At 53.0% G+C, this 21769-nt stretch overlaps 11 protein-coding genes across 11 annotated transcripts; 4 read left to right on the forward strand and 7 right to left on the reverse strand.

Moving 5' to 3' along the window:
- Positions 1-3206: 3206 nt before the first annotated feature.
- Positions 3207-4476, reverse strand: BZA70DRAFT_284228 (putative xylitol dehydrogenase XdhB). Its single transcript, XM_064913571.1, has one exon. It carries the CDS (start codon positions 4406-4408, stop codon positions 3323-3325), a length of 1086 nt encoding a protein of 361 aa, XP_064765917.1. The 5' UTR covers positions 4409-4476; the 3' UTR covers positions 3207-3322.
- A 359-nt stretch (positions 4477-4835) lies between these two features.
- On the forward strand, positions 4836-5694 carry BZA70DRAFT_284229 (carbonyl reductase). Its single transcript, XM_064913572.1, has one exon. The coding sequence runs from the start codon at positions 4881-4883 to the stop codon at positions 5643-5645; it is 765 nt and encodes a 254-aa protein (XP_064765918.1). The 5' UTR covers positions 4836-4880; the 3' UTR covers positions 5646-5694.
- Positions 5695-5816: 122 nt separating this feature from the next.
- Positions 5817-6736, forward strand: BZA70DRAFT_284230 (uncharacterized protein). Its single transcript, XM_064913573.1, has one exon. It carries the CDS (start codon positions 5852-5854, stop codon positions 6587-6589), a length of 738 nt encoding a protein of 245 aa, XP_064765919.1. The 5' UTR covers positions 5817-5851; the 3' UTR covers positions 6590-6736.
- Positions 6737-7534, reverse strand: BZA70DRAFT_260783 (uncharacterized protein). The gene is made up of 2 exons (XM_064910885.1): positions 7459-7534; positions 6737-7402 (listed from the first exon to the last, which is right to left on the reverse strand). The coding sequence occupies exons 1-2, from the start codon at positions 7489-7491 to the stop codon at positions 6755-6757; spliced, it is 681 nt and encodes a 226-aa protein (XP_064765920.1). The 5' UTR covers positions 7492-7534; the 3' UTR covers positions 6737-6754.
- Positions 7535-9206, forward strand: BZA70DRAFT_251411 (uncharacterized protein). Its single transcript, XM_064910709.1, has 4 exons — positions 7535-7761; positions 7821-7913; positions 7968-8912; positions 8965-9206. The coding sequence occupies exons 1-4, from the start codon at positions 7730-7732 to the stop codon at positions 9149-9151; spliced, it is 1257 nt and encodes a 418-aa protein (XP_064765921.1). The 5' UTR covers positions 7535-7729; the 3' UTR covers positions 9152-9206.
- BZA70DRAFT_86337 (Sec1-like protein) lies at positions 9092-11733 on the reverse strand. Its single transcript, XM_064915483.1, has 4 exons — positions 11331-11733; positions 11177-11257; positions 10790-11119; positions 9092-10728 (listed from the first exon to the last, which is right to left on the reverse strand). The coding sequence occupies exons 1-4, from the start codon at positions 11412-11414 to the stop codon at positions 9268-9270; spliced, it is 1956 nt and encodes a 651-aa protein (XP_064765922.1). The 5' UTR covers positions 11415-11733; the 3' UTR covers positions 9092-9267.
- Positions 11734-14530: 2797 nt separating this feature from the next.
- Positions 14531-15829, reverse strand: BZA70DRAFT_284238 (uncharacterized protein). Its single transcript, XM_064913574.1, has 6 exons — positions 15661-15829; positions 15483-15596; positions 15229-15397; positions 14951-15165; positions 14758-14898; positions 14531-14704 (listed from the first exon to the last, which is right to left on the reverse strand). Exons 1-6 carry the CDS (start codon positions 15721-15723, stop codon positions 14555-14557), a joined length of 852 nt encoding a protein of 283 aa, XP_064765923.1. The 5' UTR covers positions 15724-15829; the 3' UTR covers positions 14531-14554.
- An 83-nt stretch (positions 15830-15912) lies between these two features.
- On the forward strand, positions 15913-17040 carry BZA70DRAFT_291701 (uncharacterized protein; the record flags this gene model as incomplete). Its single annotated transcript, XM_064914320.1, has 2 exons — positions 15913-16482; positions 16534-17040. 2 exons carry the CDS (start codon positions 15913-15915, stop codon positions 17038-17040), a joined length of 1077 nt encoding a protein of 358 aa, XP_064765924.1.
- On the reverse strand, positions 16925-18350 carry BZA70DRAFT_86346 (uncharacterized protein). Its single transcript, XM_064915487.1, has 4 exons — positions 18120-18350; positions 17974-18063; positions 17373-17909; positions 16925-17319 (listed from the first exon to the last, which is right to left on the reverse strand). The coding sequence occupies exons 1-4, from the start codon at positions 18282-18284 to the stop codon at positions 17071-17073; spliced, it is 1041 nt and encodes a 346-aa protein (XP_064765925.1). The 5' UTR covers positions 18285-18350; the 3' UTR covers positions 16925-17070.
- Position 18351: 1 nt separating this feature from the next.
- Positions 18352-19882, reverse strand: BZA70DRAFT_86345 (uncharacterized protein). The gene is made up of 2 exons (XM_064915486.1): positions 19254-19882; positions 18352-19198 (listed from the first exon to the last, which is right to left on the reverse strand). Exons 1-2 carry the CDS (start codon positions 19689-19691, stop codon positions 18473-18475), a joined length of 1164 nt encoding a protein of 387 aa, XP_064765926.1. The 5' UTR covers positions 19692-19882; the 3' UTR covers positions 18352-18472.
- Position 19883: 1 nt separating this feature from the next.
- BZA70DRAFT_86495 (LPS glycosyltransferase) lies at positions 19884-21544 on the reverse strand. Its single transcript, XM_064915488.1, has 2 exons — positions 20670-21544; positions 19884-20606 (listed from the first exon to the last, which is right to left on the reverse strand). Exons 1-2 carry the CDS (start codon positions 21105-21107, stop codon positions 19923-19925), a joined length of 1122 nt encoding a protein of 373 aa, XP_064765927.1. The 5' UTR covers positions 21108-21544; the 3' UTR covers positions 19884-19922.
- Between the last annotated feature and the right edge of the window lie 225 nt (positions 21545-21769).

Consider the following 21769-nt stretch of genomic DNA (forward strand, 5'->3'; position numbering starts at 1 on the left):
CCATTCCCGCCTCTACACCATCTGTACAAATTAAGCAACCCCCTTCGTCGACGCTTACTATCCTCCATCTCACTCAGAACAACCTCTTCAGGCGGCGACCCGCCGTAAATGTGGTTATGCGGCACCTGCACCCGTCGTCTGCGTTCTTCCAGCGCGTCAATCATCTGCAGTGCTCCGCGCATGATTTGCCGAAAGTTGCGCTGGTACTCTGTGTTTAACGTCACGATGCAGACCTCGTGGGCGCGCACGATGGTTTCGCATGCCACGCGGACTTCCTTATCGCCTAACACATCGACGATATAGAGAAGCGTGAACGAGCCCTGGAGCATGTGAATTCCAAAGAAGAACGGGATCGTGCGCAGGTCTTGATCGACTTCGAGAATGCGCTTGATGCACTTTGCAAAATCGAGAGAGTGCTCAATCACGCTCACAAAGTCCGGGTCGAGTACCATAGTCGGCGGCAAGCTGAGCATCTCGATCGGATCCCAGTATCCAGACACAAGGATATGCAGCACATGTGCCAGACAGCGACAGTACTCCTTCCACACCGTCCGCTGCGTGAGACGGCGCATGTGCATCTGTTGCTGCTGCTGCTGCTGCTGCTGCTGGAGATTAGCCGCCGACGTCACGCTCTCTGGGCTCTTGTTGTTCATCTCGTCATCGGTCGCGCCGTCTGTCGAAAGCGTGGCTGTGCTGCCTGGAGTCGTAGCCGCGTCGTACTCGTCAATGCTTTTCACAAACTCGTCGAGCCTCGCACGCAGACACGCGCGCAGCGGCTCTGTAACCTCGCGCGTTGCCGCAAGAGTATTGTTCATCTCGAGCTGGTGCAGATCCACAACCCCTCCGAGAAGGGTCATAATAGGAAGGAAGTACCCCCACACATCTTTTCCCGTCACTTTGTGGCTCAATCCCTTTTCACGACTCGGGTCTAGAGAGGCCGGAATCAGCTCCATGTCAGAGTGCCACACTTCGTCGCGACAGGGCCGATATAACGTGCTGGACTCGTGGTCGAGCACCGATATTGGTCGGTTGTAGCACAGGCCCAGGTGTCGATCGACAAGGAACAGGAGCCACCACACCCGTCTGCGCTCTTCGCGCGCTTCTTCAGACATTGAGGATAAGGAGGACGCCGCGAGCAACTTGCTCGACAGCGAGGCGCCGTTTGATGCCGAGTTGGAGGAGGAGGAGGATGGCGATGATGATGATGGAACCTCGACGTTGAGCTTGAGCACTCGCGCCAGACCCCAGGCTGCATGCCACCAACGCAGTGATGCTCCTTTAAACTCAGAAGCAGAAGAGATGATGCCGAGGTTGATGTACGTCATGACATCATCGATCGAGCCGCTTTTGTCAGCGTGCACAAGAGGCTGAAGGTTGCCGATTGTCAGGTCGAGGAGGTGGTTGATGATATCAGTGCGGGAGGTTGGCGTCGCGGTCATGTGCGGGTGATCAGAGACGTGAGCGGCGACGTAGAGAAAGGAGTAGAGTAGCGCGCGTGAGCACTGTCTTGGTGGGCGATCGACAGCAAGAATGGAAGACTTGCGCACGAAATGACCAATACCGTAGATTGTGTTGGAGAAGTAGACCTCGAGTAAATCCGCTGCAAGGGAAGGGGTGAGAAAGTCGAGCGATCCCAAGATCGGCACGAGTACAGGGTAGACGTATCCATGATTGACCTCATCCTGGTGAGTGCGCGGTGTTCCGGGAGCAGGAGTTGCAAAGAACGCGGAGAGAGAGGCAGGGAAGGGGCTCTTGATGTTTAGCCAGCGCGGGGTCGTGCTGCCGGGAGTCTGGACGAATATCGTCGCAGTCTGGGCGGGATTACTGTCAGATATAGAAGACTGGCGTGAGCGACGGATGACGGAGTGGCCGTTTGCGGAAAAGATCTGATTGACGTCGGAGACCATGAGCTCTTCGATACCGTCGAGCATTGAAGGGGAAGCTTGCAGCTCGTTCGGGACCTGCATGCGGCGAAGGATGTACTCTGAGCCGTCACCGTTGTTACTGTTTGTGCCGCTGAACTGGGTGGTTTGTGCGTTTGAAATGATTGCAGAGTTTGGTGGGACGGAGGTGATTGTTGTTGATGCCGCGGTGGCGGAGGGCTCGCGATCGTTTCTGGAGTCTATGCTGCTGGCGGCGGAGGAGGATAGAGGCGAGACATGGGAGATGGGCTGGTAGTGATTTTGCTGATGCTGTTGCTGGTGTTGGTGTTGGTGTTGGTGTTGGTGTTGGTGTTGGTGTTGCTGCTGTTGTTGTAATTGTTGTCGCTGCTGTAGATGTAGGTGGTGATGGGAGTCAACGGGAGGAGGAAGGGAGGAGTGGGTTAGGCTCGGGGAGACGGAGAAGGAGAGTTTCCGAGTGGACGAAGCAGGAGATGCGAGTGAGACGGGAGGCTGCATAGGCGACGGAGGATGTTTTGCAAAGCCGAGCTGGGATGATGAAGCGGAGGGGGAAGTGATTGTGGTGGATGTCGAGGCCGTCGGCTTCTGAGCACCTGCCGCGGCGGCCTGCTGTTGCTGTCTCCGACCTGTGATGGTCGCGTACTTGTGGGAGCCCTTTCCTCGCTTCTTGACCTGGCGCTCGTATTCGCATGGAATGGATTGATCTAGAGGATATTAGAGCAGAGCGCAGAGAGATAAGTGAAGTGGGACATACATGAGCAGCGCTTGCACGGCTGTTTGCCGTCGCATCGAGTTCGGAGCTGGTTGCATTGGTCGCACGCCCTGGCGATGCGCTTCCGCTGGCCGGTCTGTTTCTGGTTTGACTCTGAAGAGGACAGCTGTTGTTGTTGTTGATGCTGCTGCTGCTGCTGCTGCTGCAAGTGCTGGTGAAGAGAGTCAGGGCCGGTCGCGATCGAGGCCGACGAAGGGTCGTCGGTGTTGTCGGAGGGCATGCGGGGGACGTGGTGGACGAGGGAGTCGACCGAGAAGGTCGACGGCGAGAGCTTTACCGGGTACTGAATCGTGACTGCTTGGCCCCGGAGCCCTGGAAGAGGAGGAAGAGGAGGAGGAGGAGGAGGAGAGGTTCTTCGGTCGCTGGTTGTGTCTGCGCCGGGCAGGAACCAGGAAAAACTGTGGGGAGGCCTGGAATTCACGTGACCAGCCTGGGGTTGGCTGTTGATTATGTAATTAGAGTTACGGTTGAATAGGATGAATTGCCGAATTAGGTTAGAGTTTGACGTGTCCGGGGTCGCGCTTAGAGATGATGATGGTTATGATGATGATTAAATGTAGAATAATGGACAATAAACAGAAAGAAAGCAATAAAAACATAAAAAGCGCATCTATAAACTACTGTTGCTGCTGTACAAATACAGACAGAACTACTCCTCGTCAAAGATCATGACCTTGACGCTGCCGCTCTTGGGGTTGGCGCTGGTCTCGAACGCACTGACGGCGTCCTCGAGGGCAAAGCGGTGGGTGATCATCTTCTCGATTCCCGGGAGCAGGCCGGCGTTGACGATTCTGATGGCTTTAGGCCACTGGTTCATGTAGCGGTACTGGAACTTGATCTCGATCTCGTTCACGGACAGGATCATGAACGGGATGGACTGTGTGGAGGCGCCGACGCCGATGCAGTGGCACACACCGCGGAACTGGAGCGAGTAGATGCCGGCGTGCAGAGAGGACTGGACACCGGTGCACTCGAGACAGATTCTTGGTCGGAGGCCGCCGGCGGCTTCGATGATGTGCTCTGCGGTCTCCTCGGCGGTCTCGCCCCGGCCGACGAGAACGGTTCGGAGGGAGGGAACGAGCGATTTGGCAAAGTCGAGTCGGCTCTGCTCGATGTCGGTGATGACGATGGGCTCCGCGCCGGCGGCTCTGGCGCACAGCGCAGAGACGATTCCAATAGGGCCCGCACCGCAGATGACGACGGGGTCGCCGAGCTTGAGGCCGGCGGTCTCGACGCCGAAAAGGGCGACGGAGAGGGGCTCGAGCAGGGCACCGAGCTCGTAGGGCATGTCGTTGATCTTGTGGCACCAGCGGGCGGGGTGGTTGACGTATCTGCGCAGGAAGCCGGGGACAGGCGGAGTGGACTTGAACTGCACGTCCGGGCAGCCGTTGTAGTGGCCGGAGAGGCAGACGTCGCACTTGTAGCAAGGCACACCGGGCTCGAGGGCGACGCGGTCACCGACGACGAGGTCCTTGACGTCCGAGCCGACGGAGATGACGACGCCGGCGGACTCGTGGCCGAGGATGTGCTCGTCGCGGACGACCATGGTGGGCCCAATCTGGCCGTGCTTCTGGAAGTGGATGTCCGACCCACAGATGCCGGTCGCGACTACATGGACGATGACCTCCTCGGGTGCGGGGGTGAGGGCGTCGGCCGCGGGCTCAGCGGGGGCGACGTAGAGCGCGTGGGCGGGGTTGGTATAAACACCAATGTTTGGCTTCTGAGAGATGGTCATTATGGCAGTAATAGTGAGGAAGAAGAGGAGGAGGAGGAGGAGCAGGAAGAGACGAAGAAAAGGCGAAGTGGAGGCGGGGAGCTTTAAGAAGGCAATACTGCCGGAATCAATAGGGTTTGATAATAAACTCTAATCCGAACTTAACCGCAGGCGACAACGCGTGCGCTTAGAACTGTTTGTTGTTGTTGTTGTTTGAATAATAGCAGTTGATTAATGTATTTGTATGCTATATTGTTATTACTGATATCTGCTGTTCTTATTACTTATTCTACACACTCCTCTTCTCATTCAGCCGTTTATCCGCAGAGCAGACTGCGCTCAGACTGCGCAGACTCAGCTGAGGCTAATTCGGCAGATTCAAACTCCCAACTGCACTCGGCTTAGGGCTTTCCCAAAGTAAAACCATCCCCGACGCCCTCCTCCGTCTGCTCTTCTTCTCACCACCTTGCTCAATTACTCTCGCATTCTCGCAATGACAGAAATATTCTCGCTCAAAGGCAAGACTGCTCTCATCACCGGCGCCTCTCAAGGCATCGGCCTCGCCATTGCCACCTCCTTCGCCAAAGCAGGCGCAAACATCGTCCTCGGATACAACTCCACCCCCGCGACCAAGACCGCCGAGGATCTCGCGAACGAGACCGGCGTCAAGGTCGTGCCCGCAAAGATCCCCGTCACCGACATCGAAGCCGTCGACGCAGCTTTCAAACTCGCCCTCGACACCTTCTCCACCGTCGACATCGTCGTCTCCAACGCCGGCATCACCTGGACCGCCGGCGAACTCATCGACCCCCCCACCGACAAGGAATGGCGCGAGATCATGTCCGTCAACGTCGACGGAAACTACAACGTCGCTAAGGCTGCTGGAAAGATCTTTAAGGCTCAGGGAAAAGGCAGTCTGATCTTCACTTCCTCCATCTCGGCCCTCATCGTCAACGTGCCCCAGCGCCAGGCCGCCTACAACATCTCCAAGGCCGCCGTCACCGCGCTCGCAAAGAACCTGGCCGTCGAATGGGCCTCGTTTGCCCGCGTCAACTCCGTCTCGCCCGGATACACAATCACCGAAATCACAAAGTTCGCCGACGCTGAAATGCGCAAGGAATGGGCCGCGCGCACTCCTCTCGGCCGCGAAGCCCTCCCGTCTGAACTCGTGGGGGCCTATCTCTACCTCGCCTCCGACGCCTCGACCTACACCACCGGCTCTGACATTGTTGTCGATGGTGGATATACTCTGGTCTAAACCTCTTATTGAGCTCATCTGCATATGCATAGTTGATAGTAATTAAAAGCAATTGTATATTATTACATAATCCATTAGTCATATAATTAAAGTTAGACCAGCCGAGCCGCACCTTCGCGTGAAGCACAATGAAAACAATCGCCACTTCCACGTTCACCTGTTCTTCTGTTCTCACCACTCTTCCTCTTCTTACTCAGTACTCCACAATGACAAGCAGTCCGAGGGTGTCGATTCTAGCACCCGTTGCTCTGCCGGCATCTGTCCTCTCCTACGCTCTCTCCATGGTCAACCGGTCCGGCAAATCCGCATCCTCCCCTTCATCAGCAACAGCAACACCATCTCCCTCGGTCTCCTCGCCCATCTCCAACGACACCCTCGCTCTCGTCGAACTCCCCTTTGCCGCCGACAGCAAGGCGCGCTACGCAAAGAACGGCCATAACCTCCTCTCGCTCGCTCTCTCCGAAGCCGATCCCGAACTCAGCCGGCAGCTCTACATCCACGCCCTCACATACCTCCTCCGCGCACTTCCCGACGACCTCGCCCGTGTCGAGGCTCTCGAACTCAGCCTCTCCCTCCCCGACTCCCTATCCGACTCCTCGACAACAGTTCTCCCGCCATCTGCAGACTGTCAAACCTCAAACTCAACCGACGAATCCTCCACAAAAGTCGAGGAAGCCATCGTGCATATCGTCCGCGCTCTCACCTCCTGTCTCTGCCTCTCTCTCCCGATCGTCGTCGAACTGCTCAGACGAATGGCCGATAAAGAGCGTGAGTACAAGTTTACTGAAAAGTGCTTCGCCGTCGGATCTTCGGCTATTGATAGGCTCTCCTCGAGTCCGCTCGGTGTCCGGGTTCTAAACCTCGGCATCGGCGTCATCGGCGCCGCAGGACGCGGTGTGGTTGAAGGACTTACCGTCGTGAAAGCAAAGAATCGATTCTACTAATTTTTTTATAACGTGGCATGATAATAACTTATAATAACGGGCTATTTGGGAGTGTTTTGGGTTTGTCTGGGTTTGTCTTGGGTGTCTTTTTGATATATAGATAGATTTGCTGTGATTGTTAATGTAATTGAATGTTATGAACTACACTCTGACTGTATCAACACACTAATTACCCGCCAATCTCTTCTCCGTCGCCTCCTTCAAATTGCCCTTCAACGCCTTGACCTCATCCTGCGTCGCGTTGTGCGCAACAGTGACCTGGTTGAACGGGTTCAGCTCGCTCTTGTCGAACTCCTTCTTGATCAAGTCCTTCATCTGGTTCTGCCGCAATCCCTTAAACTCCTCCTTGACCTCCGGCAGTCTTCGTTCCTCGTACGCCAACAACGCAGCCTTGTACCGTCTCTCCGGATGGCGCTCGACTCCGCCGTTCGGTCCCTTGGCAGCAACAGGTCCCGAGCCGGTACTGATCGAGAGCGCATCCAGCGCGTCGTCGATGTTACTCGCGTTCAACGTGACCGAGTCCTTCTTACTCATAAAGTCCTGATTCTTGCTGCTCTTCTTATTTGCAAGCTTCTCAGCGCCTCGACTAACCTTTGGTTTCGAAGGCAAGCTCTCCATCTCCTCCTTCAGCAGCGCTTCTCGCTCGGCTTTCTTGCGTGCGGCCTCGGCCTTCTTTGCCTCGTCCGCCTCCTTCTTTGCGTTTCCCTTCTTTGCTCCTTTGTCCCACTCTGATGCTTCGGCGGCGGCTGCTTTCGCGTCCGCGGCCGCGGCCTTTGCGTTGGCTGCATCGGCTTTGCGGGCTTGTCCAGCTGCCTAGATTGATTCGTCAGTCACCTGTGCTTCTAGATCACTTGACTGTAGAAGCTCACCTTCTTTGAGTTTTCTGTTTTCTTTCCGGCCATGATCTCGTTACAAAATATACAAAAGATATACAAAATGTAGATGATCTAGACTTGATCTTTGAGAAAAAGTCTAGAAGGGAGAAGATCGTGTGAGTTGCGTATATTCTGGGTTTCATCTCACGTGCCTATCCACTATATAACTCTGTACGTTAGCACCCACAACAAGAACAGGACTCGAACGACGTCATCCAAGCCGTCACTGATCATATTCACCATCTCCACCCCAGAATCCCCAGCGATGACCGCGATGGAATCCTCTCCCACGCGCAAGTACGTCTTGTTGATTCCTGTGCTTGAGTATTTGAGAGCAACTGCTAACACGGTTATAGAGTGGCGCTGAAGCGCATCCTCAGCCGTCCGGGTCCGTTTGTGGATGAGCTCAACCCGGAGGCATACGAGTTCCTGTCCAACATGAAGATCCTGTGGGTGTCTCTTGATGTTGTCTAATCTGAACAATGCTGATAATAGAGTGACAGGGTGATTGGCGCCGGTGGGCTTGGCTGTGAAATCCTGAAAAACCTCGCGCTATCAGGATTCACCGACATCCACGTAATCGACATGGACACAATCGACATCTCCAACCTGAACCGGCAATTCCTCTTCCGTCCGTCTGACGTCGGCAAACCAAAGGCTCTGGTCGCTGCCGAGTTTGTCATGAAGCGCGTCAAGGGCGTCACCATCACGCCTTACTACGGCAAGATCCAGGATAAGGACGAGAGTTACTACTCGCAGTTCGGGATCGTCGTCTGCGGACTTGACTCTGTCGAAGCCCGGCGGTGGATCAATGCCACGCTTGTTGACATGGTCGACGCCGAGAACCCTGAGAGTCTGAAACCGCTGATTGATGGCGGCACGGAGGGGTTCAAGGGCCAGGCGAGAGTGATCCTCCCGACTCTTACGAGCTGCTACGAGTGCTCGCTCGACATGCTCGGCACGCAACAGACTTTTCCTATCTGCACCATCGCCAACACTCCGCGACTACCAGAACATTGCATCGAGTGGGCTCTCGCGCTAGAATGGCCGAAGCGGTTCCCGGACAAGAAGATAGACAACGACAACCCCGACCACATCCAATGGCTCTTCGAGACCGCTATCGCCCGCGCCTCGGAGTTTAGCATCGACGGCGTGACGTACTCGTTAACCCAGGGCGTCGCAAAGAACATCATCCCCGCGATTGCGTCGACGAACGCGATTGTCGCGGCTAGCTGCTGCTCTGAGGCGCTCAAGATTGCTACTAGCTGCAATCCGTACCTGAATAACTACATGATGTACTCTGGAAATGACTCGGTTTACACGTATACTTTCGAGCATCAGAAGAAAGAGGACTGTCCTGTTTGCGGGGTTGTTGCTTCTGATTTCTGGATCGAGCAGGATTGGACTTTGGGGCTATTGATGGAGAAATTGACCACCACCCAGGCCGTGTAAGTCCCCTATTTTCTTTACTTCTAAGTATTCATCAGCTAACGATCCCAGACGCATCAAATCACCCTCACTGAGAACAGCGGAAAAGAACCTCTACCTGCAATCCCCACCCCAGCTCGAAGAAGCCACGCGGCCGAATCTCTCAAAACTCGTCACAGACCTCGTGAAAACTGGCGAGGAAGTCAGCGTCACTGACCCGGCGCTGCCGTTCAGTATCAAGCTCAGGATCCGGTACTGAGCCTTTGCTTAGTTGTTGCTGTTGAGAGTTGCTTTTGTGGTGGAGTAACGGGATTAAATGATTAGATTTATTTAGAAATACTAGAAATATGAGGCCGTACAAAAAAAAACAGTGCTCTACTCTGCGCTTACAGACACCCCGCTCGGAGTAATATCCATAGCGGTCTTCATTATATCCCGTCCATCAATAATTCCCGTCGTCAGAATCAGAATCTTCCTCCGCTCGCTCTCTTGTCTTGCGATAAACCGCAGCGCCGCAATCTCTGTAAACGTGATCCCGCCCAGGAAAAACACCGCGACAGTACGCTTGACCTCCTTGCGCGCGGCCTGCAGGACTTTAGTCTTGATTGATTTCTCGTCGGGTTTTTGGACTTGGTCAAATACGTCTCCTGGGATACCGCGGAGAATGTCCTCGGCCCCGCGCCAGCCTGAGCCGCCGAGGGTTGAGATCTTTGTTCCGAGCGCGCGCTTTTGAATGACGTACTGGACCAATCTGATACTCAATGGAGCGTAGCCAGAGTACACGTACGCAACGTCATCCGGAGCCTGCTCGTTCACGTCGTCGACTATGAGGCGCATGTTTTTCCTCAAACTCGAGAACTGCAGAGTCGTTGCGTTCGCGCTCGTCTTGCTTCCGCGCTGGAAGATCAGGTCTAGCTTTGTAAGCGCGTTGAGAGTGAGGATGTGCTCGTATCCGTATTGCAGGAAAATCAACCGTTTGAAATTCGCGAGTTCTTTCTCCTTCATGCCCCCGCTCGTTAAGCATTCGATTGCGAGCAGGCGAAGCACAATGTCGAGCGACACGCCGCGCACGATCAGTTCTTCGATCGTTTGGTTCAGGGTGGAGGTGTCGAGCCCTGAGGCGACCATGTTTTGCTGGACTTCGAGCGCGCGGTTGAAGAACTCGGTCTGCGTCCGGTTCATGATTTCTTCCGCGAGGTTTGTGTGTAGCCGCAGGCTTTGGTGTTCGGCTTGCAGTCCGCCGAGCTTGGAGACAAAGTCTTTGATTTGCGAAACCGTCTTGGCCTGATGACGCTCTTCGTAGTCTTCGTTCAGTTTGCGGGCAAACTTGTTCAGCGTCGTGCCTACGACTGCAAAGTTTAGATCTCGCAGCGAGGCGTAGAGTGTATCGTGTCCGTCGAGTACGACCTTGCGAGTCTTTCTCTGTTCGTTTATCGGCGTCGTCGAAACTATCGAAGGCGCGCCTCCGTTCGCTGGTAGTTTGGGATTCGACGCCGTGAACAAGGTCGACGGGACTTCAGCCTGGGAGTTTTTGATGCCAAACACTTCGTCAATCAGGCCTTCGTACGTAAGCTGTGTCATCAGCGGCGTGACCATATCCGTCTGCCGCTCGATAACAACGAGCTGGTCAAACGCCGAGGTCTCGCCCTTTGCCCACTCTGTCGCTGCCGAGTCTGCGGATGACGAGGATTGTGCTTCGGCGCGCATGCGGATCAGCTGGTCGCAGAGTTTCTTGGCTTGCGCGCCTTTGCCGATTATTCGCGGATAGATGCCGTATTGTTTCTGAAGGGCGTTGAGGGCGATTGCTGAGAAGTTTACTGTTGTTGGCAGACCGTGCTATGGGTTTGACGTCAGATACAGAACTGTCAGGGAAGAAAACAGAATATGATGCTCATACCAGGTACATGCCTTTATATCCAGCTTCGGGCAACTCGATACTTAAAAGATCCTCCTCGAGGGGAATAAACCCCAGATTCCATTCGCTGATCGTGACATCTCCCAAGACGCCTTCTTCCTCAAATACTTTTTCAATTGAAAGCATTTTCCGCGGGTACAAAAAGACGTTAAAATCAAACTCGACCTCTGATGTCTGCAGCAGTTTCTTAATCTGCGCGCTCGCTGCCTGGGCGTTTTTGATGTCGCCTCTGATCAGGTAGATTATATTGCGTTGAGCGGTATCGCGCTGCGGGCCATCGTCTAGCCAGAATATGTTGTCCACCCCGTGTTCCTATAAGTTCATTGATGTTAGATTTAGTAGACCCTTGAAGTATTAGGTAGAGTGTACCTGAAGAACCGAGAAGCGCGCGATATGGCTCAGAGGCGCAGATAATGTTCGATCGAGAATCAGCGACTTCTTCCCTCGCACCTGCAGAACATAAATGTTAAAAGCCGCACTTGTTATTAGTTCGCAGAAAGATCTGTAAGAATTCTGAACGCACCGACTCGAGCAAGGTAAGGAACGATGCGAGGGCATCGGCCTTCAGCGACTTTGGGTTGATTGTGGTCGGCAGGATTCCCGACATCTTTCGATATATATACAGACTATCTTGCTGTACAAACAAATGTCACTCTACAGCAACCACTGTATATTTCCTCTTTTCTATCGAACAGCTCGATTGGTCGAGATACTGGGATATCGATAGCTGCTGCTCATCGCGATATCAGCTGGATCCGCTGACCGGATTCATCTCTGCTTACAATCAACGGGTCTCGTGTGCTGACACAAACGCCTTACATCGTGCGGCTCGATGTTGTTAAGGTTTGCAGCTCTGTGTTTACCCTGCGCCGTTGTCCCAGCAACAACGCGCGAGCAGCAAAACACACACAGAACGCTCTCCTCGCCCGCTGCTGTCTCCACGTCTCCTTTCTCGCTGTCGAGCCCACTCCGTCTCTTCTGATTAGCAACTGCCGCCTGAAGGTGACGGTCAGAGCAACTGAACATGTCTATCGAGGGTACCGAGTCTCTTGCTTCGAAACTTGCGGATCTCAAACAGCATCCTGCATTCCAACGCGAGGGCACTCCGCTCAAATCACCAGCGCGAAGTGCACTTCGACGCACCGCCAACAGCAGCAGCAACAGCAACAAATCCAACAGTCGACGAGCACAATTCGGAGACATCACAAACACCATGAGCGCGACTGCAGCCACGCCCAACAACCACGTCAGCACGCATGCGATGCGCGAGTTCACGCCGCTGCTCAAGAGCGCAGTGCGTTCTTCTGCGCTTCGAAAGAGTGGCTCGTCAACAACCGACGGTGCGATTCCTCCGATGCCGGACTTTCACCAGCGATCGCCGGGGCTTCCTGAATCGGACTACGACGGACCTGAGTTCTCGGCGACGATGGATGAGGAGGCGTCGAGAACTAGTATTCGTGGACCGGAGCCGATTGAGGATAGTCGGTCTGATACGCCTGCGATGAGGAGGAATCATGTTACTGGTGATAATGTTATGACATTGCGCGAGCAAGAAGCTGTAGGTTTTCTTTGTTCTGTTCTATGATTTATAGTTCTTGCTGATAGAGTATCTCTAGGCCATCGACGAGATGCAGAAAGAGAACTTTGGGCTGAAGCTCAAGATTTTTTTTCTCAGCAAACAGCTCAAAGATACAACACCAGAGGGAATCCACCAGACGATTGAAGAAGTACGTTGTTTGAGCTTTATTATGAGTAGGCTGTTTACTAACAGTGTGCAGAACGCGGAGATAAAAACCGAGCAAGTGAAACTTCGGAATGAGATGGCAAAGCTGCAGAAGCAACTTGAAGAGTCACAGAGTAAAATCAAGGAGCTGACAAGCAACGTCATTGCCGATCTTTCATCACAAGAAAATCTCACAGCCGAAGAACGCGCGCGTATTGCGCAACTCGAGGAGGAAAACGAGCAGATGAATGCAAACCTGATTGACGCTCAAGATGCGTTGGATAAGCTTCAGAAAGAGATGGAGGATTTCCGACGAAACTTGGACGAGTCAGATAGCGAGCAGCGTGATTTCAAAGAGTTGAATAATATGGTGGAGCAATTAGAGGATGAAGTTGAGAGATTGAAGGAGGAGAATCGGACTTTGCAAGAGGAGGTCGATGCCAAAGACTCTGAGTTGGAGAAGAAGGATGTTGAGCTGAAAGAGGCTAATCAGCAAATTGAGCAGCTCGAGGACACTATTGAAGCCATGAAGTCAGACGGAGAGGGACTGGGATCTGATGACGACATGAAAGCCGAGATTGCCCGACTTCGTTCGCAGCTTCAAGATTCGGAAGAAAAGGTCTCAGAATATAAGCAAAAGGCTGAGAAATCGGCAAAGGACCTTCAAGAGTTACTGAGTGGTGGGGCTGAGGAGTCAGTCTCGCCCCAGAAGACTCAGAAGCTGGAGGATGAGATTCGCGAGCTGAAGACTAAAAACTCACGGCTTGAGTCTGAACTTGCTCGTGCCAAATCTGATCAGACTATCGGCAATGTGGAGAAAAAAGTCAGAGAGCTGGAGAAGAAGTCACAGAAGTCAAGCTCGGCTGAGCGGCGGATGAACGAGAGTTATGTTGATCAGGAGACGATTGCAGAGTTTCAGCAGCAGTTGAATGAAGAGGCGGAGTTGAAGGAGACTGCCAGACACCGAGCGGATGAACTTGCCAAGCAGAATAGGACGCTGACAAAGGAGATCAACGAGTTGAAGAAAGAGATCCGGCAAAAGAACTCGGAGATGAAGAAGATGACGGCTGAAGTTAGTTCAAAGTCTGCTTCAAAGAACGCTGCTGATGAAGCACAGGCTCGGCTTTCTGCAGCGCATGCCGAGCTGGAGGCGATTCAGAGCCGGCAAGACGAACTGCAGAGTGCGTATGACAAACTTGCTGAAGAGCGCGATACAGTTTTAGAAGCTCTGCAAAAGACTAAGCAAGAGTTTGTCAATTCGAAGAGTGTGTTCAAAAGAAAGATGGCCGCGGCGGCCGAGAAGCTTGCAGAGAGCAAGAAGCAGCCTGTGGAGTCGACGAGTAGCCGACAAGAGCTCGAGAGTATTCTTAAGGAGCTGCAGAGTCAACATCGGGCGGAACTGAACGCGCTGGCGCTGCAGATCCGGTATCTGAGAGCCAAAGCGGAGCGGGATCAGTGGTTCCGGAATGACTGTGCGTTTATGAAGAAGTTTTTCTTGATGCAGATTGGCAGCTTTGAGGCTTGGTATGACTACTTTTTCTTCTATTTTTTTTCTGCCTGAGATCAGATTGCTAACATTCGACTTGTGCAGTAACCAAGCTAATCTGTTTCTGCTGGAGGAGATGGGAATATATCCGGAAAAGGAATTTCGAAATAAGCGACCAACACTTAAAGCAGTTGGGACGATGTTGATTGCATCGATTCGAATGCGGAATCTTCAGAAAGAGCGATCGAACCAGCACCGGACGAAACTGATTCTCTCGCGGTCTCTGGATATGGTGCGGCAAAGGAGGGAGGAATAGGAGGAGAAGAGGAATTAGTTTGGACTTGGCTGAGGGGGTGGTAATATCTGTATTTGTATATATTTGTGAATGAGGATGGAATGTTTTGTTTTTGTTTCTGTTTTTTGCTGTTCAGTTTTATGTATTTTTATAGGCACATTGTTGTGAAGGATGTGTACGTTAGTGAGTTGAAGTAATGACCGGGTTTGATCCAAGCTATTTATTCATCATAATATACAAAACTCAAGTAGTAGTTGTGTCGTCGTTTTCCTTTTCGGTAGGTTCATCTTTGCTATTCTCAGACTCGAGGGACTTTGACTCAAAGATTTGCTGGAGATTGTACCGTTTTAACTTTTCAAAGTCACCGTCGACGACGCTTATGCCGATTATATTCTAAGACATGTTAGAAGCCAGTGGAGAAAAAGAAAGAGGAAGGAGGAAGGAACCTTGAATGCCTCGACAAGGATGAGTTTGTCGTAGTTTGTCAGGTCGACTTTATGTTGATTGCCTACAGCAGAGGCTACTATCTTGATAATCTGATCGCGGTCCAGAGTTGTGTGATTCCTAGACGTCGGACGGATTGCAAACTACGAGACAGGTTAGCAGATGAGTATCAAAACTGACGATGATTGTGGATACTTTAAGAGGTTTCTGATCCTTGGCGTGGAAATGAGGTTCGAGGACTTTCAACGCCAGCTTCTTGAGCTCGTCTTCGTTCGCAGAGGCGGTGAGGGAGACGGGGGAGAGACGGAGTGTGTAGCGGGTTGATTTGGTGCCGGAGGTAAGTGCTTCGGAGCAGATTTTGTGGACGAAGGAGACGGGGTCGACGGGTTTTTTAGTCCGAAAGAAAATGACTTGTTGTCTGAGTTAGCGAGGGAGTAGGGGAGGAGAGAAGAAGATGCAGAGGAGATGGGTACCGCATTCGCAGCCGAGATCAAGAGGCGTGAAGAGTTTGACCTTGTCTGCTTTCTTGGCTTTGAAGGAGTCGAGTTCTTTAGCTAACGAAGCTTCGATATCGTCATTGTCTTCATCGGCGTCGTCGTCGCTTGCTTCCCCCTCGGTGGTGTTGTACTGCTTCTCTGCTTCCTGTGGTATCTCAAAATCAGCTTTCTTCTTTCGCTAGAAGTTCATCGCGAATACACGACAACTCCGCGAATACAATACAACTCACGTCGTTGAAAAGCTCAATCAACTCCTGCGTACATTGCCGTTCTTTGTGACGGTTACAAGTCGCGAAGATTCCGCTCGTGCCGGGGTGGATTGTCGACGAAGCGGTTTTGTAGTACTGGTGAGTAGTGTTAGTAGGACGTCAGAACGGACTTGATGAAGAGAACGCGGAGGAAGAGCACCATTGCTTTCTTGGACTTGGAGTTGCCTCCGTCGCGGGCGTCTTTTCGTTTCTGGCCTGCCATGGTCTCAGCTGTCAGCTGTTGCTCAACTGTTGCTAACTGTTGCAGCTGCTGAGTGAATGTGGGTGAATATTTCTGATGAAAATAAAATCTGGAGGACGATGCGGCGCGGTGGAGGAGTCTTTAAACCTTCGAGTGCCCGACTTCACGAACTTGTTACCACGCAGCCAACAACCAACACAGCCCGGTGCAATGCTCGTAACCCAGCTCGGCTCATACATTGCCTGGCTGACTCTGCCACGGGTGGTTTCCTCGACTTTGCAGTCATATTACTACAAAACAGTCTACAGCAGCAATCCGGCCGATGTGCCGCGCCCCGGAACCCCAAAACATCGCAGAGATCAACGGATCTCGTACGCGCTCGTGATTGCAGCGTACTTTGCCTACTCGACGTACAAGATAATAGCAGAGGTGCTTGAGCAAGGGAATTCCTACACGGTGCTGGGGGTCCCGCTCGATGCGGACGCGAAGGCGATTACGCGCGCGTTTCGCGAGCTCAGTAGACGGGTGTATCCCGACAAGGTCGGGCCAGGAGACGATGGACGTCCGTGGATGCTGATCAATAGCGCAAAGGAAACACTGCTGGATCCGGTGAAGAGGTTTGCGTACGATCGGTTTGGAAGCGAGTCGCTGGGGTGGATGGGGGTCAAGACTCCCGGAGATTACATCTGGCAGGGACTGAGGGCGTCGATGCCGCAGTATGCGATCAGTTTGCTGGCGTTAGTGGTGTTGTCGTGGATTGGAATTCGCGAGGGGGGTTATGTATGTTCTTCTAGTTCAATTGGCTCTGCTACAGTCTAACGTTGTGTCTAGTGGAGATTCTATGCTCTGGCGGTGGAGTGCGTGATCGAGCTCTGGCTGTTAACCCACAGCGGAGCACAGGAGCGAATCTCCGCATTCTTTTCATATCCAATCACGATCCACGAGCTCTCGTCGATAACCCGCAGATTACTGATCCAAATAACAATCGCCGGCTCGCAACTCGGCCCGGTTCTGTTCCCAAGATATCCCGACCTGGCGACGCAGCTCCAGCAAGACCACGAGCTGATGACAGTCATGCTCAACAGACTCTCGACTACGGCCGCCGTGGTCGAGAAGGAGGCGACGGCTATGTTTTCGGCGCAGACGCAGCCGTTTTTGGTGCCGTCGCCGAGAGGGAGCGCGAATGCGGCAGACGAGCTGTATTTCAAAAGACAGTTGCATCAGCAGCTTGTGGAGCAGAAACTGCGAAGTCATCCTCGCGTGAGAGAAGCGGTTGGGAAAGCAGTCGAGTCTCGGACGGCGGCTATCAACCTTTCCAGATCTGCATCGTCTCAATGATCTGGGTTGCTAATCTTGCTTTGTTTATTATCATTTTGTTGCTCGATATAGCGAATATATACGGATCTCGGGGACTGCATCGTAAAAGAACCATTTAGGATGGGGGTTGGCGGGGATGACGGTAAAGGCAAAGTTCTTCTCGGCCAGATAGGTTTCGAATGCAGCGATTGTCTCCTCGTTTCGGATCGTGGCTGAAATCAAGATCTGCACGGATGGGTTCTGACGCTCGAGTTGGTCGAAAGAGGATACGAGTAGGTTGCATCCTTCGGCATCGAATGTCTACATGTAGTCAGTATTTCTGTAGAGCTCATTTGAACAAAAGAAAGACGTACGATATCGGCTCCCAAGATCAAATCCACAGGCTCGTTGTAGACATATTCCTCCTCTCTGCTTTCCTTTTCAAGAACACTTCCAGTCTCGATCCCGCTCGAATTACCCCATTTATAAACCCGCGTCTCAACGAGCTCTTCGACCTGATTACTCTCCAGAATCCCGCGCATGCGTAGAACGACCTCCTCAAAGCCGTCGGTAGCGACGGCAAGTCTGCTGCCTAGTTTTGCGCAGAGGATGCTTGCGAATCCCGTGCCCGCGCCGAGCTCGAGCACGCGTTTTGACGAGAGGTCGAGTGCGCGGTCTGGGGATGTGGAAGGTAGCAGGTGTTGGCTGATGATGTACTCTCCGAGCGCGAGGGAGGCTTCCCATGTTCTGAAGCCGGTGGTGCCGTAGCCGGAGATGAGGTTGCGGGTCTCGGTGATTGTGATTGAGGTGTCGAGGAACTTGTAGGTCACCGGGCCGGGAGGAGGGACGGGCGGTGTAGGGTGGCGGAGGAGGTTGATCATGAGCATGAAGACGTCGCCGTCGACTTCTTCCTGTGTCGCGGGCGTCAGCATCTAGTTAGTTGTGGTTGATTGCGAAGTTGTGGTGGATATCTACCCCGGCGTTCTCAATGACAGCAACCATCGCCTTGACGATCGCGACGATATACGCAGGCGCAATTCCTCTCCCCTCAGCCGGTTCCAGAACCTAACACCGTCAGCACTGTTTACCTCGTCTCATCAAAACAACAGAAAAGCACATACTCTGGAGTAAACCTCCTGCTGAACCTCGAGATCGCAAACCGCATCGTACTTGATCTCTGCTGAGGTAGCGCTACTCGGCAGCGCGAACTGGAAGCGCGAGGCAGGCACGAGTTGTAGGAACTGGCGTTCTATCAGCGAGATCGTGGCTGCATGTGTGTCGTTCATTAGAAGATGTGAAATGCAGCTGTAGAGGGGATGGTGGTGGATATGGCAGGAAATTTTGAGTTGCTAAAGTCAATTGGAGTTTTGTAGGGTTTTGGCTGCGATGTCTATTCTATTTCATGTCCTATTTCATGTCTATATCAAATTACTTTATCCAAACCAACCAAAACTAACAGAAGCATAGAAGCAATCTACAAAGGCTCTACGCTGAGCTGATTATCGTCGTTATACGCAGGCGGCACCGCATAGTTCCGCACAATCGGATGCGTAACATCATAATCCCGCCAATTATCGATCGTCAACCGTCTCACCATATCCTTTCTCGCGCTCGTCCTCAGATTCATACTTCTGCCACCAAGATTTCCCGTTCCGGAGATTGTCAGCTCCGGGTCCTGCCGCGCGTTGTTGTCGGAGTCCTTCTTGCCGTCGACGCGCCAGGAGTTGAAAGGCGGGGGGGAGAGGTCGTAGGCGTGGATCTTGCCGTTTCCCGCGTGGTCGCTGATTTCAAGGTCGACGGGCCCGTGGAGACCAGCGTAAGAGCTGTGGAGAAGGAGGCGTTGTGCGCCGCGGCGGGTGAGTGCGTAGGCCATTGTGCAGATGGGGTGGAAGGACGGGGAGATGAGTCTCTTTGACTCCATTTCGTCGCGGGTGACTTTGAAGAACTCGAGGAATTGCTTGATGCTGTTTGAGAGAGAGTCGATCGGAGGCGCGGTCGGGTCGGGGTAGGTTATGAATAGGTCGGGACGGTCCGGGTTCGCGTGGTTGTAGCATTGGCCCATGTTGATGAGGTCCCAGTCGAGGCCGTAGGGAGCAGAGTCGCGTTCGTGCGGGGTGATGACGTGGGTTCGTAACGAGTTGTTTTGCATCTGGAACGAGAAGCGTTCCATTATGTCGTGGATGTTTACGTCCCAGTCGATCTATCAGAGTTAGTCTGGAGTTGTCATTCAGTTGAGCACGGTGGAATATACGCACATCATCTTCTAACACCAGCATGGTCTCAACTTTCGAGTCCAGCATCTCGCGCCACGCGTTCGCATGGGCTCTCCAGCATCCAAGTACACTGGTCGTCATATCCTCAGGCGTAAAGTCCGGCTTTGCTTTCTCGTCAATCTTGCTGCCGTCCACGCCAGGCAGATGCCTGAGCCGGATACCGGTCCACGACGCGAGCAGATTCATTGCGTCCTGTCTGTCTGTGCGGTGGGGCATGCTGATATAGACGATCTCTCCAAACCCAAGCGTCTCGTTCTGCGCTGCTCTCGCGATCCTGGCCTTGCGCAGATACTCCTGGTAGCTGCTGTCGGTGAGCACATGGGTCAAGGTGAGGATGGACAGGCAGAGCAGAGCCGCGGCGACGCAGACGGTCTGCAGGTTGAACGCCTTGAACTTGCGGCCCACGAGCCGAGCCAGCATTGTTTTCTGCGCTCTTGTTTGCTCTACAGCAGTCTATTTTTGTCTTGGTAGAAGCGGATATCTGGAAACATGGACGAGCAGGGCGATGTGCGATAATTTTGAGTTGCCACATGCGCGTTGCGGTGAACCTCGTGCGGCCACTCAGGGCTGCTAACCTGACTGCGGTGTTTAAGACTGTTTTTACAGTTGGTTTACTATTTACTTATTGATATTGATTCTCTGTATTTGCAATCATCTGCTGTCTGATACAGGATGTGCAGTGCTGAGATCATGCCAATTATCAAACCTCGCCATCTCCAAAGCAATCTCCCGTCGGACGCTCGTTCCTATATTCAAGCTATACCCGCCCAAATTCCCCTTCCCGTGCAGCGACTGCGCCCGTCTGCTATTCAACGCATTATTGTCCGAGTCCTTCTGCCCGTCCGTACGCCAGGCATTAAACGGAGGAGGCGTCAAGTCATAACCCTTGATCTTGCCAGACTGCGCGTGCGAGATGATTTCGAGGTCGACCGGTTCGTGCAGGCCTGCGTAGGAGCTGTGGAACAGCATGCGCTGCGCACCGGAGCGGGTGAGTGCGTAGGCCATCGTGCAGGTGGGTTGCCATGAGGGACTGACAACCCTGTTTGTCTGCATATCTTCAGGCGAGAGCTTGAACTGCTGCATCATCATGCGCATGTCAACGAAAACGCTGTCCAGTGAGGATGGTAGGTACGGGTCTTTGTAGGTCGCAAAGAGGTCGAGACGGTCTGCATTGGGCTGGTTGTAGCATTGCCCGAGGTTTAGAATGTCCCAGTCCAGGCCGTATGGAGCAGACTCGGTCTCGTGATGGGGGGGAGGGGTGGTGCGGAGGGTGTTGGACTGCATGTATAGCGAGAAGAGCTCGAAGATCTCGTGGATGTTGACGTCCCAGTCGAGCTAGAAGTAGAAATATGTAAGCAGGAGGCGAGAAGTAAAGGAAACAACAGAGGGGAGAAGTACATCATCCTCGAGTACGAGTACTGTCTCGAGGTTCGTACTCAGAAAATGCCGCCAGACATTCGCATGTGCTCTCCAGCACCCCAATGCGCTGAGCGGCATGTCGTCCGGTGTATGATCCGGTCTTGCTTTCCTCTCGATCGAGGCGCCGTCCACGCCCGGGAAATGGTGTAGTATCAAGCCGGACCAGGACGCAAGTAAGGTCATTGCATCTTGGCGGTCGGTGCGAGACGGCATGCTGATGTAGATTATATCGCCAAAGCCGAGGGTTTCGTTGAAAGCTGCCTTTGCGAGGCGAGAGCGCGTGCGGGCGGAGGAGGAGAAGTAGGAGGAGAAGAAGAAGGTGGAGAAGAAGGTGAATGTTACAAGGAACGCGAGAAGAGAGAGGATGGGCTTTGCAGGGCGCCGGGGTCTACGGCGTCTGTATCTGTCTGCCGTCATAGTATTTGGTTGATCTGAGGACAGAACAGAAGAGGACGACGAGGAGGATCATGATTGCTGCCTCCTCTGAGCAGCGACTGCTTACTACACGATTATTGGCAGAGAAAAGAAATCAATACGCGATTCAGTTCTTTTACGGGAAATCCAAATCCAGATACGCCAAGGAGCGTTGGGGTCGATTGAGATGCGGAGACCCACAAGCTGTTGATGCCAGAAGATGCGACCATGAGCTGAATGCATTTGTATTGATGCATTTGTATCCATACTGCTTTATCCAAGAACACAGTACATATACCAAAATAACAGCAACAACGAATACAATGAAGAGACACAACGAGCGCAGATCTGATAAAGGAATGAAACACGAGGCGGAAGCGGTGTTCCAACAGCCTGGTCTGTTGTGTACGGCTGTTACGAGAGTCTTTCTGCTGCCTGCCTGTTATGGTCGGTATACAGCTAGTATTGTCAGAAATACACCTGCTATTCAGCAGAATACCACCCTCCATATCATAAGTAATAAACAACAGCAAAAGACGCAAAGACAAGACGCAGTTCCGAGCATCAAATCCGAGCTGGAGAACAATGAAAGGTTAAATTATCATTACTAATCAATGACTAATATGAACCGAAAGCGGGCAACTGGCTGCTCTGCTCGGCTCTGG

This window comes from Myxozyma melibiosi (genome assembly GCF_037950935.1).
Source record: "Myxozyma melibiosi strain Phaff 52-87 chromosome Unknown BZA70scaffold_14, whole genome shotgun sequence".
Classification (NCBI taxonomy): domain Eukaryota; kingdom Fungi; phylum Ascomycota; class Lipomycetes; order Lipomycetales; family Lipomycetaceae; genus Myxozyma; species Myxozyma melibiosi.

Coding starts and splice junctions, on each gene's coding strand:
- BZA70DRAFT_86337 (XM_064915483.1), bottom strand. CDS start 11,414: ATGTCGGGAATCCTGCCGACCACAATCAACCCAAAGTCGCTGAAGGCC. Junction 11,120..11,176: donor CGCGCTTCTCGGTTCTTCAG/GTACACTCTACC, acceptor ATGAACTTATAG/GAACACGGGGTGGACAACAT. Junction 10,729..10,789: donor GATATAAAGGCATGTACCTG/GTATGAGCATCA, acceptor TCAAACCCATAG/CACGGTCTGCCAACAACAGT.
- BZA70DRAFT_284228 (XM_064913571.1), bottom strand. CDS start 4,408: ATGACCATCTCTCAGAAGCCAAACATTGGTGTTTATACCAACCCCGCC.
- BZA70DRAFT_284230 (XM_064913573.1), top strand. CDS start 5,852: ATGACAAGCAGTCCGAGGGTGTCGATTCTAGCACCCGTTGCTCTGCCG.
- BZA70DRAFT_284238 (XM_064913574.1), bottom strand. CDS start 15,723: ATGGCAGGCCAGAAACGAAAAGACGCCCGCGACGGAGGCAACTCCAAG. Junction 15,166..15,228: donor TGATCTCGGCTGCGAATGCG/GTACCCATCTCC, acceptor TCAGACAACAAG/TCATTTTCTTTCGGACTAAA. Junction 14,705..14,757: donor TCCTTGTCGAGGCATTCAAG/GTTCCTTCCTCC, acceptor AACATGTCTTAG/AATATAATCGGCATAAGCGT.
- BZA70DRAFT_260783 (XM_064910885.1), bottom strand. CDS start 7,491: ATGGCCGGAAAGAAAACAGAAAACTCAAAGAAG. Junction 7,403..7,458: donor AAACAGAAAACTCAAAGAAG/GTGAGCTTCTAC, acceptor GAATCAATCTAG/GCAGCTGGACAAGCCCGCAA.
- BZA70DRAFT_86345 (XM_064915486.1), bottom strand. CDS start 19,691: ATGCTGGCTCGGCTCGTGGGCCGCAAGTTCAAGGCGTTCAACCTGCAG. Junction 19,199..19,253: donor TGCTGGTGTTAGAAGATGAT/GTGCGTATATTC, acceptor TAACTCTGATAG/ATCGACTGGGACGTAAACAT.
- BZA70DRAFT_251411 (XM_064910709.1), top strand. CDS start 7,730: ATGACCGCGATGGAATCCTCTCCCACGCGCAA. Junction 7,914..7,967: donor CTGTCCAACATGAAGATCCT/GTGGGTGTCTCT, acceptor ATAGAGTGACAG/GGTGATTGGCGCCGGTGGGC. Junction 8,913..8,964: donor TTGACCACCACCCAGGCCGT/GTAAGTCCCCTA, acceptor TAACGATCCCAG/ACGCATCAAATCACCCTCAC.
- BZA70DRAFT_86346 (XM_064915487.1), bottom strand. CDS start 18,284: ATGAACGACACACATGCAGCCACGATCTCGCTGATAGAACGCCAGTTC. Junction 17,910..17,973: donor CTGTCATTGAGAACGCCGGG/GTAGATATCCAC, acceptor CCCGCGACACAG/GAAGAAGTCGACGGCGACGT. Junction 17,320..17,372: donor TGATCTTGGGAGCCGATATC/GTACGTCTTTCT, acceptor GACTACATGTAG/ACATTCGATGCCGAAGGATG.
- BZA70DRAFT_284229 (XM_064913572.1), top strand. CDS start 4,881: ATGACAGAAATATTCTCGCTCAAAGGCAAGACTGCTCTCATCACCGGC.
- BZA70DRAFT_86495 (XM_064915488.1), bottom strand. CDS start 21,107: ATGACGGCAGACAGATACAGACGCCGTAGACCCCGGCGCCCTGCAAAG. Junction 20,607..20,669: donor TACTCGTACTCGAGGATGAT/GTACTTCTCCCC, acceptor TTCTACTTCTAG/CTCGACTGGGACGTCAACAT.